We start from the raw sequence: 20398 nt of genomic DNA, 5'->3' as shown, positions 1-20398 counted from the left end.
ACTAACCTTTAAAAATAAAATTTTAATACTTCCAATTAGAGAAAGCTGACGATATGGATCTCGGCGCTGTTAAATATTTCCCCAACCTAATTAATATGAATGCCTCTTGCGCGCAAGAAAGGGGGGAATTCCCTTTCAGAATCAAATTTACCCGACTCTGTTCTCGTCGTCGCGCTCTTATCTTCGGGCATGCGGCTCTGACGCTGTTAGAGTATTTTCTTATTTCGGGTTATTTTCCGCTTCTGCGCCCGATGCTATCCGGCACGTAGGAGAAAATTGCCAGGCGCAGAAAAAAGGAATTGTAGCGAGCTGTTCGTCCGCTTTTGTTCGGTATATCGCAACCAGGTTCGACGAGGCTGAGGGGTTGAGGCGTCGGAGACTCGCCGAGGGAATGAAACCTGATTTAGGACTGCGGTCCAGAAATCTCCCGAGGGACCGTCCGAGCTGACCGCCGCGCATTGGCTTCGCTTTCCAGCGTCCCTCTGAGTGCGATCCTCACCCTGCTACCACCACCGATTCCCCACCGATTCCTCCGCGTCCCACGTCCAACGTCCTCGTGTTCATGGACGCCAACAAGTGCGACTCTTTACCAACATCGCGTTCCAAATGCTCCCGGAATACTAAAGAACCCTTCCAGCATCCTACGACGCGTTAAAATAAAAGAATGGACCGCAAACAGGAGTACCTATCGGAACACCTGGGAAATGAAATATCCTCCTCGAGTATGAGCCGTGTCAAACATTTCCACAGAGCGGAATACTAAATTCCATCGAATCTAAATATCTAAAAATCTTCTGTCTTCTACATACGAGAATCCTACAATCTGTATTCCGATGCAGAGATCTTAAACACTTTTCGAAACTTGATTTGCTTTAGGTTCTCAACGAAAGGAAATCGGAGTAAAATTGAAACTTTCATTCGCTGCCAGTTCCAGCCGTTGCAATCTTTATTTTGAGAGGGACTCTGGCGCGGATAACGAATATTGTTCGTTCGACTGGTATAATATCGGATCCCCTGTATTCGCATATCGAGCGTATCCCTGCAAAACCCAAAGCAAAGGGAGAGGGGAGGGGGACAGGCTAGGGGAAAAGTTTTAGACAAGGGCCAAGGAAAAGAAAAGAATAGAGAGCGAGGTAGGAAAACGCTCCTGGCACAGCCTGGCGTGTAGGTTACTACGTGCCTGCTCGTCGAGGCATCCCGTGACCGTGGTCTGGCTTAAGGATTCGGGTCAGGCTGTAACCTGCCTCGATTGCAAATACAGGGGGGAAATACTCTTGGAAGCGCTGCCAAAACCAAAACTCAAGTGGCAACCGGCACGGACCCGTGGGCGGCCACGAGGACGCAAAAATTTAATCGTCTTACTCCGCGATTCATTTCATTCCTCCTGTACCGCACGATACTGCTTCGCGCGAATGAATTCGCTACCTCCAACGGTAAGGAAATTATTTCGTCGTGTAATACCGTACTTTGGTCAGGAAAGGAATATTAATCGCTTCGGCTTTTTCTTTGGCGGAAAAGAATATTATCGGATTTTCTGGAATCTGTAGAATAGGCTTTCGTCTGTTTATCAAACTCTGGACAAGGAAAATCAACCCCTACCCCCCAAATCCCGAATGTCTTTCTTTGGATGAAAAGAGTACTATTACAGGTAGACAAAGCGTGTACTACATTATGTTATTATATATTGACTTCGACTTGTTTGAAAAATACATGAGATTAAAAATAATACCGACTACTGTTGATATTACTGTCGTGACAAAAAATCTTTTAAAAGTCGTATCATTAAAACAAAATGACGATTATTTGCGACCGAGAAAAAGAATTTTCTACATTGCACAATCTTTCTATTTTCAATTTATTGTTTAATACGAAGTGACGACATCGGCTACCATTAGATAATAAATGTACGCTTCGATGTATCATTTCTAGGCTTCTAATGGTACAATACGACTTATGATTGAAAGATAAGTATGAAAAGATCTAGTGGTCCTATTGACCCAAGTTATCAGCTCCGTCTACGCGAGCCGCGGTCACAGAAGTGTGAGGTACACTGTTATGGAGCGTTTATTGGAAACATAAATATGCTTTCTAAATCCTTTTACGGGCTTCAGAAGCGTAAGTATGTCTCCAAACCCTTTCCTCGATTCTGTCAAGATCTACCGTTTCGATACAACCTTTACAAAAGAAAGAAATACCTTGGTCTTTCTTTCTTTCAATACAAACATTCAATTTAATTGTTATCAACGAGTTGCCTCAGCCCTGCATTAAACTTATTTATCAGTTTTTACATTTATAAGAAACTCGATGACTCAATGACCCATTGCTTCATCATGTGGTTATTAATACTTTCATCTTTAGACTCGATATCGACCATAGAGTGTCATTTAATTGCGTTCTAGAGACATGTAACCTGCGATAACAAATAGTCTTCAATTCCAGAACTTTGTCTCCAGTCAACTTCAAGCTGGCTGAATGCTTTCCTTCCTCGGATTTCATTTTAAAGGACGTGATTTGTCTGCAAGTCCCGGTTTACATTAGATAAGAAAAACTGTTCTAATCAACTTCGAGCATACACCGATCAGACTCAATTGGCCATCATGTCAAACGTGAATCTTACTTTCACACTGGGATAGTTTGCTCATCTGGATGACAGAGTGTGTGCACTTGGTTTAAGCAAAGAGACGAGGGACAGAGTAGCCAAACAGCATGACGAAGATGACTCAGTGGCCCCGCGAAGAGCCAGCTGATGTTCTTTCGACTATAATTTCGGAGTTCAGACTTTGGGAGGAGCTTCTTTCCAAGTTCGCAAAACGAGAGTTCAGCTTCGGACTCTAACTTCACCAATTTCAATAACAGCTGATGCGTCATGCATCCAGAGTTAGACGAACGATTGGCCACGGTTCTCAATAAATTCCTACCTCATGCGAGGTCAATTTTCACGAATCATTCGATGACTCGAGAATTTTCGCTTTTGTATGCAACAGGGCAGCCGAAACTTGCAAATGTATGAATATTTATGAAAGAAACAATTTTAAAAGCTTCGTAACATTCATCGTGATCCTCTAGTTTCCGATTTATATTTTAAATATTCTTTCATCTCAGTTATTAATGTGTCTATTTTTTTCCATTCCTCGTGTACATTAGTCCAAAAATTTTAGTGCGACACAAGTAGAAGAGAATCATGTACATACCGTGACAAAGCATCATAATTCACATCGAATGGGTTAATTTGTATAACCACGCCGTTTAAACATTTGTTAGTCCTCCTAGCGTGCATGCACTATCCGTTTCGAGAGAATCAGACTGTTTTTTAAAATACCCAGTTTCTCTGGATCCTCCAGCTATTTACGACGTCTAGTCACTCAACCATTAAAGCCGAAGCACGACACTAATTCAACTATATTTGAGAATAGGACAAGTGACATTTGTATAATGTACATTTTTAAAGAAGGGCGTTCAATATATATGATAGTATTAACGGTACATTTTTAAAGTATGAAATACTCGTGAAAGTTTCAAGAACTTTCTCACGAACCTCGATTGTTGGTTCCTACCACCTAACCCTTTCAACTTCACGCAATTAGACTAAGCGGTTGGTAATCAACTTCAAAAAGTATTGTCTTAAATTTCTGACTTAGATTCTAATTCCAACCACAAAATTTGATTTTCATCCGTCATCTTTCCCATCATCTTTCAAATCAAGTTTCCCCATCATCTAGCACGAAACACCACGAAACTTCCCCCGGGGGTCCAAGCAAAAATAGAATCGATAACGCTTGTTATCGTTGTACGCTTTCCAAAATTCCTCGAAAAGCATCGTCAGTATCGCATCGCGATTGCGCTCTGTTATCTTTGTAAATATCGAAGAATTACCCCCGGCGGAAGTGGCCCATTAATATTTTAACGGTTTAGGAAGAATTTCCAAACGGTCCAGCTGCATCGTGAATACTTAATAGTCGCCCGTATTTTTAGAGATCCTATTATTGCCCGACTACACAATAGCCGTGAGAGCTCGCGATATTTCTACGGCAAACTTGCTTTCCCGACTCTCGCAAGACGCCTCTCGTACAAAAACGATAGATACACGCGACGTCATGGAAAAATAGCACGCCCTTTGTCACCGGATATGAATCCTATTGAGCACACTTGGAATATGCTCGGCAGAGCCAACGGTGGTGCAAGAATGCACCCTCGAAGCGGCGAAAGCTCGCAGCTCTAGTCACTGAAGAATGGCTCGACATACCGCAACAACTTCTTCGCCATCTTTTTGGAAACCGTTGTCCTTTTATTGCCAACGTACAGGATATAAAACCCAGACGGATCGACGAACGTTAAAATCCCCTGACCTGCTTGGAATACGAATCGTGTCAATTTTGAACCCTGCTTTTTACATTGACTTCGACGCAGACGGTCAGGATCTCCTGGCGTGATACAGTCAGTCTCATAAATATTCGTACCTTTTACATCTATTACAAAAGTTTGTTTAAATTAAGCGACGGGTTTGATATTTTCAAGTAAATATTTCATTATTAATACATACAAGCGTAATGTTTATTCGTATATATATTTTTAGCGAAACATTTATTTGAAAATATCAAACCTATCGTTTAATTTAGACAGATTTTTTTAATAAGGATAGAAGGTACGAATATTTCTTAGTCTATTTCTTAGTCGAAGGGACGCCAGAGAGTCCAAAGGATACTTCGAAAGGGGATATTTCGGACATTACAAAACGACGAATGCAAAACGCCTACCGTGAAGAGCTAGGAAAACTATTCTTTGGGTACGTTCACGATGTGAAGGAGACTCTTAGATGATGACTAAGATTACCAGACGCATAATTGATAGTTAAGAGTACGTGGAAGAAGTGATATTGGTAGTGGCCCTACTACAAGGACAAATAATACCCTTGGGGGACGTGGATGATGTGAAATAGTCTTTCCAATCACAAAACACGTTTTCATGATAGATAACTGCACTCTCAAGAGTGAAATAAGTATATTCCTACTACAAGGAGCTAGAAAAAAATGCCCTTTGAGGAAATGTACGATATAAGATAGTTCTTCCCACTTACAAAAGTTCGACTTCACGACAGCATTGTCATTTCATCCAAAACAAAATCCTGATTAATAGTGAAACAACACCTGAGGAACCACATTTGCTCCAAATCTCCGGTCCACGCAATCTCTCTATTAGAGTGCCTTTTCCTCTCTATCGATAAGTTCCTCTAGAGTTCCTCTAGACAATATACCGATAGAATGCGTAATCCATGATATCGTTTGTTCCTTCCAAAAAAAGATTGTACCTGGTTGGTAATGATAGAGGTCCGCGGCGCGCGGCCACACGATCGCCGAGTGCTCCACGCTGGTTGCTTGATTCCGCGTGCTTGCGGATCCCAGGAATCCTACGAAGAATCACAAGCCACGAGACGTTTCTCGCGCCTCGTTCGGTTGCGTTCGAACGTCGTCTTCGCAGCTCACGAGCCCTCTTCGTCCTCTTCGACGGTGTCTGCAGCGCGACGACGATGCACCGTCATCCCTTTCCTCCTATCCGCGACATGAAACTGATGCACGCGCGTCGCGATCCTCGACAGCAGGACGGAAGAATCGTTCGTAGTTCCCCCTTCTCGCGCACTCACACCGATTATACACACTCCGATTGCGTTCGGTCGTAGATGTCGGTCGATAACAACAATAAAAATTCAACAAGCACAGCGCAAAAACAGGCGATTCTCGCCGCGAATCGCGCCTCTCAGACCCGGCTGAACGGAAGGAACATGAGCGAGTGCCGCGAGACCGCCACTACGAAGGCGCTGCCGGTTGGAGTCCGACGACCACGTGAGCTAGGAACCTATCAGATCCGAATCCACGTGCCGTCAATCTCACGCAGATGATCACATCGACGGAACGAACACTCGCCAAGTCTCGGGGACTGTTCTCCTGACGTCGCGACGCGATCTTGGCAGACGCCTACGCGAGACACTTGAAAAACCCGAGGGATCACTTGGACAACATCCACCCTTCGACGCGGCGGTGGAAAACTCCGAAATCGAAACCGCTAGGACGCGTAGTCAGTATTCGGAGCACCGAGACACGTGTGTCGGCGAATAGGGATAACAAGAATAACAATAACAGCACTATCGCCACACGGGAGTACGGTCCCTTCAGGATCGTCCTTCCGCTACCTCCGCAGCAAACGCTCCTTATGGTGGATGTCAGCGTCTTCGAGGATGCTGGTACCGCCTGCGAGAGCGTTGACCGCGTGGCTACCGACCGTTCTTCTTGTCGATGTTGCCGTACTCATCAAGGAAGGGGATGAGCCTGACTGTCTCGTTTTCGCAAGACCACGACCGTCTCCGACACGTTCGGGGTACGCACTAATTGGAGCTCGTGTGGAGTTTGATCGACCCCTTTCACCGCGACACTGAACACCCGGACAATCGTGAGAACCGAGGGGGTGGGTCGCGTAGCGATAAACAGTGACGACTGTTCAGCTGTTTCCGTTAGACGACGATGAGGAAACTCGTTCGCTGAGCAACGACGCCTGTGCCTTCTTTGCCAAAACGTGGAGTTGGTGTACACTGCGGTCGCTCTCCGCACACTGAGGATAGCTGACGTCACGAGCCCACCACGCGGAGGTGGTCTCGCGAGCGAGCGTTTCGCGCCGGCGCCCGCGGCGCTGCAATCCCTATAGACACACGACCAGTATACCTCTCTGTGCCGGTCGCCTATATACATCCCGTCCGCCTACGTTGACGGTTCGACTCGTTTCCACCGTTCAACGGAGGACGAGCTTAACCGTCGATGAAGAAGCTTGCACCTAATGGCGTTTCGCGTTGCGCGACCTTGGACACGCTCGAATGAAACCAACGAGGTGATGAGCGATTTGTGTTGTGTCAAGTCACCCCCGACGGTAACGCGAAAATGGTGGAGTTTATTCGGTCCGAACGAGAGAGGAGGGCCCAAGTGTTCGGGTGATGTGGACCTTTGGATAATGGAGTGGGCACTTTTCTGGTACACTTGTTTGAACGAGGATCGAGAAAATTTCGAGTTAACTTTAACGGGTCGAGTGGTAGATTAATACTCGTGGAGGCTTCTGCGAGGCTAAAATTTTGTTTCGGAGCAGTTGAGAGCTGCGTCATCTAACGATTCCCAAGTTCACGATTTCTATTTGGATCTATTTTCTTTGGCACCACACCTTCGGAATTAATACTCCTAGCTTCTCTATCGGAAGCTCTGTCCCTTCTCCTCTGTCCCTCAGAATTCAATATCTCTGGTGTGTTCTAGTGACCTGCTTAAATATTTAAGAAATCTCTGATATAAAAATATTCCTCCGTTTGATTCTTACAAAAAGTAGAATGAATTGATAAAAGTAACAACTGAAGTATCTATGCTTTTTTAAATTAAAAATTATCTCATGTGAGTATGTCCTTGTTTGTACGAATATGTAGCTTGAATAATGTCTTTACAGTATACGCTTACATAAACCTCAGTTTAATAAGCCAGAACACGTTATGCGGATACATATAGACGGTTGCGTATATTCCTACACATTGTATTTGCAACATTTTCGTCCGCTTTCAGCGGAACGAAAGAAATAAAGGCCAACATTCGCAACAGAACCGGAGCTCAAAGTAAACGCTTTGTTGCGGAACCATGCACTATTGAGGAGCAACAGAAATTTTACGACGAAACTTTGCATTGTAGTAAATTGGTACTCGTTCGATATTCGTACATTTTCGTACGTGCTTTGGTTAAATTTCTTGTTGAAACAATAGATTATGATCGATTCATTGTTTCGTATACTCGTTCAATAACTACACACACTCGTTACTTTTTAATCGGTACCGCGTATTATGCTGCTTAAATTTTGCAATATATGTTTGTAATACAAACAACAATATAGTACACAATAGCATATCGTTGATACTACATTTATCATCTTATTTCACAGAAACGCACGAATAGGGATGCGAATGGGTCAAGACTTATTCGATTAAAAGCACCCAAATTATTTCCTACTCTCTATTTTCTAAATGATAAAATACGATGACAAATGATCTACAGTCAGCTGCACAATAATACAAATTTTACTTGGTGTATATTCTGCAACGTAGTACTTCGGTTTCACCGGTCATAATAGATCAACGTCATAAATGATTTCAACGCAAACACCGCGTAACAACTCCATTATTCTCGAAACAGGCGGACGGGATCGTTTGAAATTGTTCACGGTATTTGCAGCAACAGACTGAAAAGCGACGCAAAATGACGCGTGAAAAGAACCCTTTGTCTCCATAGATCATCGTTAGAATAATAATTCCGACGCGTACCTCGTACGAAACCGTGTATTTAAAGAACGAAAATGATTTCAACGAAAACCGTTCCCATCGCGTTTCTTACTTTTCAATTTCAAGCCCTGATAGGACATCGTTATCTCGCTAAAATCAACCGACGACGCACAGGGATGAATGACTTGCAGTCGATTAGGTTTTCTTTTTCCATCGGCTACCATCGTTTCTCCTTAGTTTCTTGCACGTTCCTGGAAAAACTCAAACGCTCGATAAAGATCGTGCCGGTATCCCTCCCGCGGTGATACCCATGATCCTTAAGGTGATTTCTCTCAGACGGGAAACCGCGAGCGAGGGATTCAAAGAGAAAACTCGCAAGTTCCTTCGGACCGTCGTTACGAGCAGAAACTTTCGATGGAAGTTGTGGCCTAAGGCCTCTTTCACACCGTCGTTTTTTCAGTGGTACATTAAGAAATCGTTCTGGCAACGTAGACATCTCGAGTGGCGCATAGCGCATCTTCGATTTCAGAGAACTATCAAATTTTTATTGCCAAATAAAATCTTCAAAATATAAAGATCGAGAAACTACGCCATTTGAAGGAAGAAATGTTTAAAATCGAGAATATTATTAGGGAGGAACGATTTTTAACCAACTGTCACTGAATTAATTAGCAGGAATTAATATGCATCAAAAAACTTAATCGATACGCTACAAAAGAAGATGCCAACGATTAATTTTAAAAATATCGTTCGCGAAATGTATGCTCTTGCAGTCTTCTTGATCTCACTTTTGTTACACCGTTCGTTTCGTTTAATTTAATTATCAACGAACGAATGTAAAATATTTCCGTTTATTTCGATAATAAATGTTACGTACTCACGTACAGTGACGTAATTATTATTTATTCACTTTGAAACCATACAAAGCGAAATAAATTTTAATTATTGCGGATGTAGAAATGGATATGGATAAACGGGAGAGTATTTCGTTCTTATTAATAAAATATATCGCGTAGGAAAAAACAGTCGCTCAATCGGATTCGTTCGTCCTCTCATTGCTTTAATTAATTGTTTCGAACGGAATTTTACTACCCTAATTATTATTATAAATGCAAATTTTAAAAAGCCTGCAACAATAGATCAAAAGAACTACTTCAAATTTTGTAATTTGTAACGTCGAACATTTTTCATTTCAAGAGCGCGTAAAATAATATTCATTGATATTCGTGTGATGTTTTATATAAGAAATCATTTTTGCTTTTTACACAAAAATTCCAATTATTGCCTAAATAGTATTATTCTACTTTCGAATGGACTTTTACGCTAGCGTTAAATCGATAAATATTATTGTATATTATCTGTAATTCTATTATTCCTATCGAGTAACTCGAGCTACGGAAAGAATATTGATTTTATAAAAAAAATATTCAGGTTAGTAGACAAAGGTTTCAGATCTCATTCTTCCCATGCTTGGACCACTTCCTTAATGATGTTCTCCAAACTGTGAAGCCGTACCTCGAGACGTTTTATCTACTACCCACACAAGATTTAAGCTAACGTGTGACGTGTAGATTGCTGCAATTCTACGCGGAACACCAATTAAGCTATCCAGGTCGCTGACGATTCCTTCTCCGTGAAATTTCATATCCCACAGCAGCCAGATATATTGAAGTAGAACATGGGATACTAAAGCACATAGCAATAACAGGTAAATCAACACATAGTGTACCACAGCGTAATATCTTCACACACGACTTCACATCGCAGATTGACCTTTTCATATCTATGACCGCGACTCGCAGGTTAACACAGATCCTCGATTCTCTTCGCGACCACTCTGTATTACTCTGAAAAAACTATGAAAGTAGATTGCATCCATCGCAACCACTTAGTTAACGTCATCCAGATATTGCGATACTTTGCACAGCACGGCCACCTGAAGAACCAGAAAAAGGGTTGCATTGCGTCGCACGGAGGCTGGTAAATTGATACTACAAATTTGCAGCTCGTTAGAGGCGAAGTACACGGTAGCAAGTGCAGGCCGATTAAAATGCAGACGGATGCGGCCAGAGTAGAAAAATTGAGTACAGGAAAAGAAATCGCGGAGCAAAAGACACAACCAGAGGAGCAACACAAAAGGAGTGCAAGAGAAAGGAAGGGAAGAGGGAAGACAGGGAAAGAAAGAGAACGGCCGTCCGTCAATCTCTTTCTGGTCCCATCTCGCTCATTCTTCCCCTCGTTCTCTTTTGCTCTTGGTAGTCGGTGGTGTTGGGCGGGCTGATGGTAGGAGGTGGATGGAAATCAATAGCCCTGAATAATGAACCCCAAGGCAGCACCCTCACTCCGCTCTCCACGGTCTGGAGCAATCTCTCATGCATCCTCTCATTCCAAACTGAGAGAGAAAGCAATTCTCTCCTCGCTATCCAGGGCCTACCGATCCCTTCTCCTTCTCAACACCCGAAAGGAGGTGTTTGTGTCCTCTCCTAGTCCCCAACTTTGCTACGAGACCCCCTCGAACCCAATTCGGATAACCGACGGAAGAGGAGGAGGAGCAGGAGGACACGGAAAATGATTACCCTCCTCCTCTTTCTCCTTCACCTCCTCCTTCTCTTTCTCCTCGGCGGATCGATGTGCTCGTCGAGCACCTTAGTTCGTGATTCTCCTGGATTCGGATCAATACCTACTTTAGCATTGCAATAAAATGGTCAGACAGCGCGTTATGATAGCCCACTCTCTTATCGAGTATCCGCCGAAGAAGCAATTTCGCGACCACCTAAATTTATTTGCGATTTCGTTCCAAACGTGAAGCGTGTACATTACGGCGATCCAGGAGAAAGAAGAAGGGGAGGAAGGGACGTCAGCGTCCCGAAGGAACGAGAAGAAAATCGCTGGGATAATATCAATCGAGCGAGATTCGCAAATTGAGAACGAGACGCGAGACGGAACAATTAGCGGTTAACGCGAGATTAACATAATCGTTCCCCGTAGGAGGTGCGCGCGATTCTGAGAAATTGGACCTCGATGTCTTCATCTGACAGAGTCTCGATACGACGACTAGAATAAATAGACCCGTCAATTTACATAGTCGTTAACGGGCATAGCTGGCAAGCCCTTATCGGCTCTGTGGCTCCTGAACTTCCTGACCTAGCCAACGCGTTCTACGTTATTCCCACACTCCTCCTCCTCTACACCTCAACAACTTCAAGGCCCTCCTCCTATACACCGCCTTGGATCCTTATCCGAAGGAGACGCTTATTTAAAGATCGATCAGGGACACTGCAACAATTCTTAGATACTTTAACCAATTGAAAGTAACTGGAGGGTCGCGAACGTTTGGCCTGAATGTAAACCCTTGTAAACTTACCAAGTAACCCCCGTATATTGTTCCTGGAGCTTGTAGCTTCGGCGATGCATTTGTAACGACGACCGAGAGCCACGGCTTGACGCCATTTACAATTTAAATACAGTTCAAGTGGCGCGCAAAGTGTTTTCCCTTCGTTCCGAACGGGGGTGTTCGATTATTATAAATATTCCATATTTCCGTTTCGTGTCATCGAATTCCGACCGAGCCGTGTCCGCGATACGTGGACGGGATAGATAAAGAGTAAAACTTTACAACTGTCTCATCTCCGTCAGCCGCCATACATTCTGTTCTTCGACGCCCTGCTCATTCTACTCTCGCTTATTGGACGCGTTTGTTTCAATATTGCACGCGATTGGCTTTTACCGCGAGACAGCGAGTCGGTGTATACAGAACGGGGAATGTTTCCCGCAGCAATCAAACGGATCATCGTGCAGATCGTCTTCTTTCCTGGAAGCCAAGAGAGCCTAAGGCGGATCGACGGAACACAAACCCCTCGTAAAGGCGGGCTGGTAACGACTATGCAAATTTCATTTGACCCAGCCCAATTCTTCACACACGAAAGATTAAGACATTAGACCAGAGAGAGGAGGAGGAGAGCACGCTCTAAACTAGACAGTGAATATATAGAGAGTAAAATGGGGGGGGGGGGAGAGGACGAAGAAGCAGGAGAGAGGAGCTTTCGCTGTGAGGTTCGGAACACCGACATACTTCCGCCGTCTGGATTATCTTCATGTCCTCGGCTATGCATCGCCTTCGCATGTAAACCTAAAACGATGAAGCTCTTAAATTCTGCACGGAACTTTGGCTGCTCGTTACCACGATAGCGTAACGATTTGATAACCGCAACAATCGTTAATACGCCCCGGCTTCGTGTAACCCATCGTGTTAAATTCATTCGATAAAACCTCGTTTCCCCGCTATGAACGTGACCTGTGGTTCGACAAGTTTCTTTGCGTCGTGATATGTTTCAACATTTTCTAGGAATTGGAACGTTTTTTCTATTGGACTGATCATGACAATATCCCTCGAGTTGTGACGGACTTGTGTGACGGTGTCAGCACTTACAGTCTGTACCCTCTATGTCTTTTGAAAAAGTTCAGTAAGTTAAATAATAGGTTTGATACTACCAAATGAATTTTTCATTATAATAAATATATGAATTTCTTCAATAGACATGGAGGGTACGAATATTTATGGGACTGACTGGATATCCTTATACATTTATTTATTTGTGTTCACTTATTTTATGCGTGTTTTAATAATAATAATTTTCCTGAAGGAAACGAGAGGATTTATTATTAGAAATGATTCCATTAAGAATAAGTAGGTCGATCCTCTATATTTACGATGAACGTACGACTCACTTTAACCGAGTCGCTTCATGTTACTTTAATAGAATCTATTTCGACATTCTATTTTTACCTTCGCTTAAATACTTCATTACTTTACACTGGCCACATCCTCATATTAAGGATGCCAGTAGTCCTTCAGGGCCCACTAGCCCCCTATAGCTCGGGTACCTCGGGAACGCCAGACCCGTACTGTAGCTGCGACGTAACTACAACCCCTGAGGGCGCAAACGATGCTGCAAATAGGAATTAAGTCCACAGAGAAAAACAGGATTTCATCCATAATAGAATCTTCTATTGTTCCTACGCCTGAAAAAGACTACTTGTTCCTACAACCTAAAATTTCCTGAGGGTGTATTCGTTATCAGCCGTCTGGCATAATTGAACTAACCCCGCTCAGACATCCCCAGCCGCCCAGCAGGTTCGCGACGCAGACCGTATTCTGTCTTCGGGCGTCAACGGTATCTTATTTAAGGAGGAAGTAATTAGTTAGTTTTTTTTCCGATAAAATGGCCGCGGCGTGTAAAGCGCAGCACAGAATCCCCGGTTCTATATTTTGTCTGGAACGAATCCTGTATGGAGGCTTTTGCCCAAAGAATTTCACGGTTCTTGTTCTGCTACGAATGAATCTCAGCGGCGGTGCGGCCTCGCGGAGAATTTCGCGTCCGCCGGAACAACGGCAGAAAATGCATCGCAGGTTATGCTTCCCATCTCGAGGTCCTACCCCCTGCCTCCGTCGCGATGGGAATTCCCATTCTTCGTGTTCGGCGGCCCGGAATTTTCCAGCAGCCGGGTTCGACGTCGGTTGGAACTTCTTCCCCCGTGCCATCCCTCGCCGTGCGAGAGTAATTTCAGTTTGATACCGGTGCAATAGCCATATGGGCCATGTGCTCTCCTTTCGATGTAATAAAGGACGAAGAGAAGTAAGAAGGAGAAAGTGCATCGTTGCAAGGGAATAAGGTGCAACCCGGTGTCCTTTGCTCAGCGACGGGCTCTTCTTGCCCTCGATCGAGACAAAGCCGTAGGTATTACCTTATTTCCCCAGTGCCTTGCTCCCTTCTATCGTACAAATCCTTCTTAGGAGGGTGTTCCCGCGCTCATACACTCCCTCCGCAGATCTACAATCTGCCAAGGTATTCCCAGCTTTTTCTTTCGGTGTTTCGGCGTTCGGCGTTCTTACCACCCTGTTTAGACCGAAACGGTACACCCGCTCATTATTTTAATGGAAACTCCTCTCGATGAATCGTTTGTCAAGATAACCTCGTTCAAGACGTCGTGCCACCGTGCTCGGTTTGTGGCCTGACGAGTCTTTCATTTAAGGGCGCAACTGTTTCGCTTTACTTCTACTCTTTTGTGCGGTTATTGCTACCCAACTGGAAAATTAATACGAAAATTGTATACTCTTGAACTGTGAGAAATATCTGAACCGTGAATGGTCAAAATACATCACCAAACCGTCTACAAAACCAACGCTAACACGCTAGAACGGGGAATATACGAATCGTCTAAAGTCAGCACAGTCGAGGAAGTACGAGCTCTTCTGTGACTCACTGGCTCGCTCCAATGCATCTTTCCACTCGACGCGATTAACAGTGCGCGCTAACAAAATTTCGCCAAACATTCCAGAAACACCTCCGGATAACTAAAGAGTAAAAACGAAATCGATAACGACGAAATCACAACGAGGACAAACAGTGATTACTCCGCGATCGATCGGAACGCCAAAATGTTGAGAGTCCTAGGGACCTTCAATGAGGCAGAGGGTGATGCGTTCACTCGATCGATCTGCGCAACGGGGGAGAAAGAGACGCGTGAATGTAGAGAGGTCTGTGGCAAAAAAAGTGGGATAACATACGCTGGTGCATGCAGACGAAGAGACGGACAACGGACGAACGGAACGAACGGAACGAACAGACAAGCAGCCCTCGTGAACCTCGTGTCGAGAGAGGAGAGAGATTGCGGGAAGGCTGGTAGCGGGGTTGGCTGCCATTGTAATGGCGTGTGCCATGGTCCCCATGTGCCAACCACCCCAACAGCTGAGCCCTTTGCTACACTGCTGTTAAATACGCTGAAACGAGCAAACCGCTCGCGAGAGTTAAACTCGTAGTTATCGCTCGCATCGATATACCTATATGTGCGAATCGATGGACGCGTCCTCTTTAAATCCACTCTGCTGCACAAACGCTTGCAATTGAAAGGAAATGATTTCATTTGGTTCTATTCTGTGGCCACCGCCGATATCAAGATTTATATTTTAATGCATTTAATTGAACGACAAAATGATATACGCTCGTCGCTTAAATTATGTCGAGGACCGCCGCGCGTTTCCACCGTTCGTTGCATTTCGATATCGTTTGATTGTGAATTGTAGCTTGGGACTCGTTAAACGCCAGTTCGAACTGGTCTGCGTTCTTCGAATGCATCGCATCTGCGATGTAAGTTAGATAAATTACTAGATTGCAGGAGCAAGCTTGTATTTTGGTTATTATAATTGGATTATAATGGAGTAAGACAGGGGTGGTTTAACTTCGCAAGATTCGCAAACTAATTTGACATTTGAGAACCAGTTCACCTTTCCTTCACCAGCAATCATTTTATTTATGAAACTTCGGGCTCTAAAGGAATTAAACCTAAACGAACGTTATTGCTGGTTGATTTGCTGCGTTAAACCCGGTGGTGACCGAGAGTCACCTCTCGAGTGCAAAGGGTTAAAATGATGCGAGAATATAAGATCAACGAATCAACGATCAGAGCACGTCTCCAAAGTTCCGGTTGCCGATGTGTCGATAATTGGAAAGTTAACAGAAACTCGCAGGAAAAACGTACTTCAACGTCGACGACGAAAAGTTAGCAGAAAGTATCGTACCGACTCGTTAATTAAGTAAGGATGCCGAAGTAAGGGGCCAATGGAGCGGCCCGGCGAAATAAAGGCAGCGTAAAGCGAGTTTCCGTCGAACAGTAGTCCAGGTGGTAGTTTTCTATCTGCGTTGAATTGTAACTCAATCTGCGGGGCAAAACAAATTGGTCGAGTGTCGGCGGCCGGAAGGAGCACCGTCGGGGCGACTGTCGAAGAAGAGGAAAGTGACCGAGGGGGTCGGCCACCATGATCCAGGCGGTCGATGGTGGCCGAAAGACTCCAAGAGCTGGATGTATTAGCATTCACAACAACCGCCGCCGCGTCCGAGGAGCGGGGGAGAGTAAAACGAAGAGGCCACGACTAGAAGATAATAGCACGAAGAGGGATAGAGGACACGAAGGGAGAGAAAGGACGAGAAAGAGAGGAAAAGTTGGGGCTCGAAACTGCAACAAGGGACGGGCGACGAGAGGGGAGGGGGCGAAAGGGCGGGAGAGGCTGCGCAGCTCGAGGAATCAAAATATAATTACACGAAGACAGGCCGTAACACGGAGACAGAATCGCGGAGAAATAGACGGGTCTCATTAAAATTGGAGAGCTGTTTCGAAACTACAAGACTGCCGTGTCGGTTGCAGCCTCGTCCCCGTCGAGCACTACCTTTCCCTAACTCGAGCTTTTGCCACGCTGTCCCCCCAGCTGTATCCTGTGACCGCGCCTCTGACTCTTCGTATACGTTCCGAACGAAAAAAAAAAACAAAAAGAGCGTGTATGAGATCTTCACCGTGGACGAATGGTGGGCTGTATAGTATTGAAACGGCGAAATAAGGGAAACGCGGCGTCGAGGGGTTGCGTCACCTATGCGGCGAAAAAAGAAACGATAACGTACTTTGTATGGAATGGAGATCTTTGACTCTTGAAAGTAATGCGCGGATTCCGTTGAAAAAGTTGTGTTAACGGCGTAGGTAAGAACAAGTGTGAAGATATGAGGTTTGACTTATGAAATTCCTGTGTATTTTAACCCTACTCTTCTACGATCGAAGACTGAATTCAGTAAGACTGAAATCACCCAAAGGTTATCAATGAAAATTAATTTTTTATTGAAAAAGAAGATTTCGTTAGTGAGTAATCCCCCGTATTTGTAAATAAATGCGTTTTAGGATTGGATTAGGTCGGATCCGACCCACCGTAGGAGAGGAGGGTTAATATACCCATCAACGTAGACTGACCACGATATTATGAAACGAGGACGAGTCCTCGTAAGTGGTTGACCAACGCTGGTCATCTTTTTGTCCATCGCCACTGACGCTACGGTACCATTATCTCGTCTCGCGTATGGAGACGAATCGTGCGCGAACCCGCGTTATTTGCCATGGCGAATGTCAGTGCAAACGAATAGATTTCGTTTGTTGCGACAAAGTGACCCCGGAATTGTTTCATCGGACGCGCGGTGGATCTACATATACGTCCTTGTTTACTGGAAAGCTTCAAATTACAGGTACCGTCGCCGCCCGATTCCCGAAAATCGTTCCACAATAGCTTTATACGTGACTGTTTCATTCACTAATGACGTTTTCTGTTCAAAAAAAAAAGATAAAACGAGAATAATGTTATTGTGAAAATATTAGATTAGACGATGTGTTTCTAGGGATTAATGACATTTTTATTTTCTTTGTACAACGAAAATTTGATAAAAACACTTTTATGTTGTGTCCTCTATCAAAGTTTCATGTACCTATATCTGAATCATATATCTGTCCACGTATTTAAACTTCAAATTAAAATTGAAATGAAAATATCTCTCTATCGAATTACATAATTTTTCGTTAAAACGTTTACGAATTAAAGTAAATACTCCTCGCTATAAACACGTCTCTGTTATATAATATCTTCATGGACTCGTTTCCTCGCTAGCTTATACGAATGCCGTCGTCTATCATAAAAATTATAAAAATTTCGTTCGCGCGTAATCTGATTCCACTCTCGCGCGAAAATATTCAAACAAAACCATCGAAACGACGCGTATAACGTGTAAAAATTAAAACATCTGATCCTTTAATACGGCAAACATTAAGCTTAATAAGCGTGACGGATATCTGTGCAGATGATCTCATACCAACTACACGTATCCATCTTTGATACAGCCGTGGAGGCAGCGAAATATTGGCGATCCTCGGAGTACGCACGAAGCGTGGCGAAGTTGGAAGCGAGAATAATTCGAAAGATTAACGAGCTATTTCCCGGCAAAAACTCGAACGGCCATTCGTCAACCATAAATTTCGCATGCCTACAAAAATAAAAATGTGCTCTCCCCAACGGCGCGCCAGGGTTGTGTGCAGCGTATCGGCCGGATATTTATTGTAAAATGCTTGCATTCTCCCAGTCCGGCGCCATTCCTGACTGCAGACGGCCCAGTGGATCGAAGCAATTTTTTCCTAGAAATTAAATAAACCGAACGCGCCGAAGTGTACCGTCGGCGATGTAACATCGGGGAAAATTATTAACAGAAATCCGCCTACGTTTCTATGACTTTGCAATAAATAATTGAGATGAGAGGATTTAGTCACGATAAATAGATGGAAGTAGCGAGGATAGATGCAGTGAAAGAATCGTATAAAACAGAATGAAACACTCGTTTGTAATTAAAATAATATTTACTTTAATTACAAACGAATATTCTTCTTATCATAAATATTGAACTATAAGATGTAAGATGAGGTTTGAATTAGCCTCACAGAACCAGTAATTAAATCGCGCATCAACGAAATGTATTCCATTTCGAGTTGCACTTACCCCGAACGCAAAGGTTAAAGATCAAAATTTATTTGCGCGAACCGGCCGATAAACAATCAGAGGATTTTTCCGCCGGATGGAGACCGTTTTTGCAATAACGAAGCGATAGCCGTGGCCGGACTTTCGAATAAAATCGTTCAGCTCCCGAGGCTTTTTATCTGATGCACAATTCATGAAGACAATCCGAGTGGCTCTCCCGAACGTTGTCTCATTTTTCCAAATGCCTTTATAAAATCCCAACCGGGGGTGAAGTACCGCGTCACCAGGAGCTCTCCGCCTGGCCAAGGAGGAGGGGAGAGCTTTTGTCCCTTAGTCCCTCTTTCGTTTATACGGAGGTATCGCGTATAACCGACCCCATCGTAATTCGAGCGCCCCCGGGATCGAGTGGCGGCATTAGATACCACTCGCTGCAAGAAGAGGCTGCGCCCAACGGTGACCGGTGACGTCAGTGTTAAAGTCCCCGTTTCCTGGACAAGTTTCCGCTGCGGAAACGGCACGAAACGTTCGCGAACGTTGTCCTATTGTATCAGGTTTGCCTGGCGTCTGGTGCACCGCGATGTTCGAAGCTAGGAGGAAGAGATTGCCCACCCTCGGGTGAGAAGGAGAGGTTACCGAGGGTGGATAGAGAGGCTTACGGCCGGCCAACAAAGGCCGTCGATCGTCGACGTCGGCTCATCCTCTCGGCGATCGACGTGAATGCCCGCGAAATTTATTGTTTCACCGGCTTAGCCCGCTCTTCTGCGTCCCTTGCCTCTCCCTTCCACCCTTTTTCCACCCTCTTTCAACTCGCCCGCTTCTCTTTCTCGTCGTACCACCCCCGTCATCCCTCGCGAATCGCCGTCATACACAACGTCGTGAGACAAAAGAATAAATCCTGATTAATCTCTCAGTCGCGTTTCGAAAGCTACCTCTCGCCGACGATACGATGTACAGGGTGTTTCTGAACGCGTGGGAGGTAGGATAGATTCCAGAAGCCGAGGGCAACAAAGCGAGTTTACGTAAACGAATGCCCGATTAAATCTTCCTCTCCAACTCCAGACACTCGCGCGTGCTTAACCGATTGGTTGCGCGGATTCTTACTCTCGCGAGCGATCAACTCTCCTTCTACGTCGAACACATCATTTTATAAACGAGGAATTTATATTTGTAGATATTATAAATCCTAAAAGAAATTAACCACGTTTGCCACTTGTACCACTTTTTTAAAGCCAAAGAGGTCTTCGTTTACGCTTCCGAATAGTTAAATAACCAACAAATAAGCAGCATTCAAGACCTATGTTTTGTTAGTTTCGCGTTAGACTAACCCCTACACGTAACGATAACGTCGACCAATCTAACGCGCTTCGAACCGCGCAAATTCGTCCTCCGCTTACCCTTGTGCATCCCAGTGTACTTGTCCTTGAGCACGGTGAACTCGTAGATCTTGCCGAACTCCTCGAACATCGGTTTAAGCGCGTCCTCCTCCAGATGTCGGGGTATCTGTCCCACGAAAAGCTTGATGGCCCCGTCGCCGTTGCTGGATGACGGCGATGACGACACCGGTATCAACATATTTTGTTTCTCCTCTCAGTGCCAACTCGTAGAATACGTCAACGACCTTGGAGCGGTTTCGCGCGGCGAAATCGATCGCGCGCGGTGTGTTTTTCGGACAAAAGAGGGGACCCCGGACGATTACTTATCGCGGCGCGCATAAACCACGATCGCGAGCAAAGTCAGTGGGCAGTTGACACGTGAGGAGCGAGGGGTGGGAG

General features: G+C 44.6%; 1 protein-coding gene across 1 annotated transcript in view; it reads right to left on the bottom strand.

Annotated features, from left to right (window-relative positions):
* The window catches only part of LOC128891813 (CUGBP Elav-like family member 5), a 406325-nt gene extending 386127 nt beyond the window's left edge, over window positions 1-20198 (bottom strand). Inside the window, exon 1 of the mRNA XM_054151638.1 lies at window positions 20021-20198. Coding sequence (XP_054007613.1) covers window positions 20021-20198 — 178 coding nt within the window. The remainder of the gene's footprint in view (window positions 1-20020) is intronic.
* Window positions 20199-20398: the final 200 nt, after the last annotated feature.

Source organism: Hylaeus anthracinus, unplaced genomic scaffold, assembly GCF_026225885.1.
Source record: "Hylaeus anthracinus isolate JK02 unplaced genomic scaffold, UHH_iyHylAnth1.0_haploid 0, whole genome shotgun sequence".
NCBI lineage: Eukaryota > Metazoa > Arthropoda > Insecta > Hymenoptera > Colletidae > Hylaeus > Hylaeus anthracinus.
The sequence above is the reverse complement of the archived record's forward strand: the minus strand, read 5'-3'. Positions and strand labels throughout refer to the sequence as shown.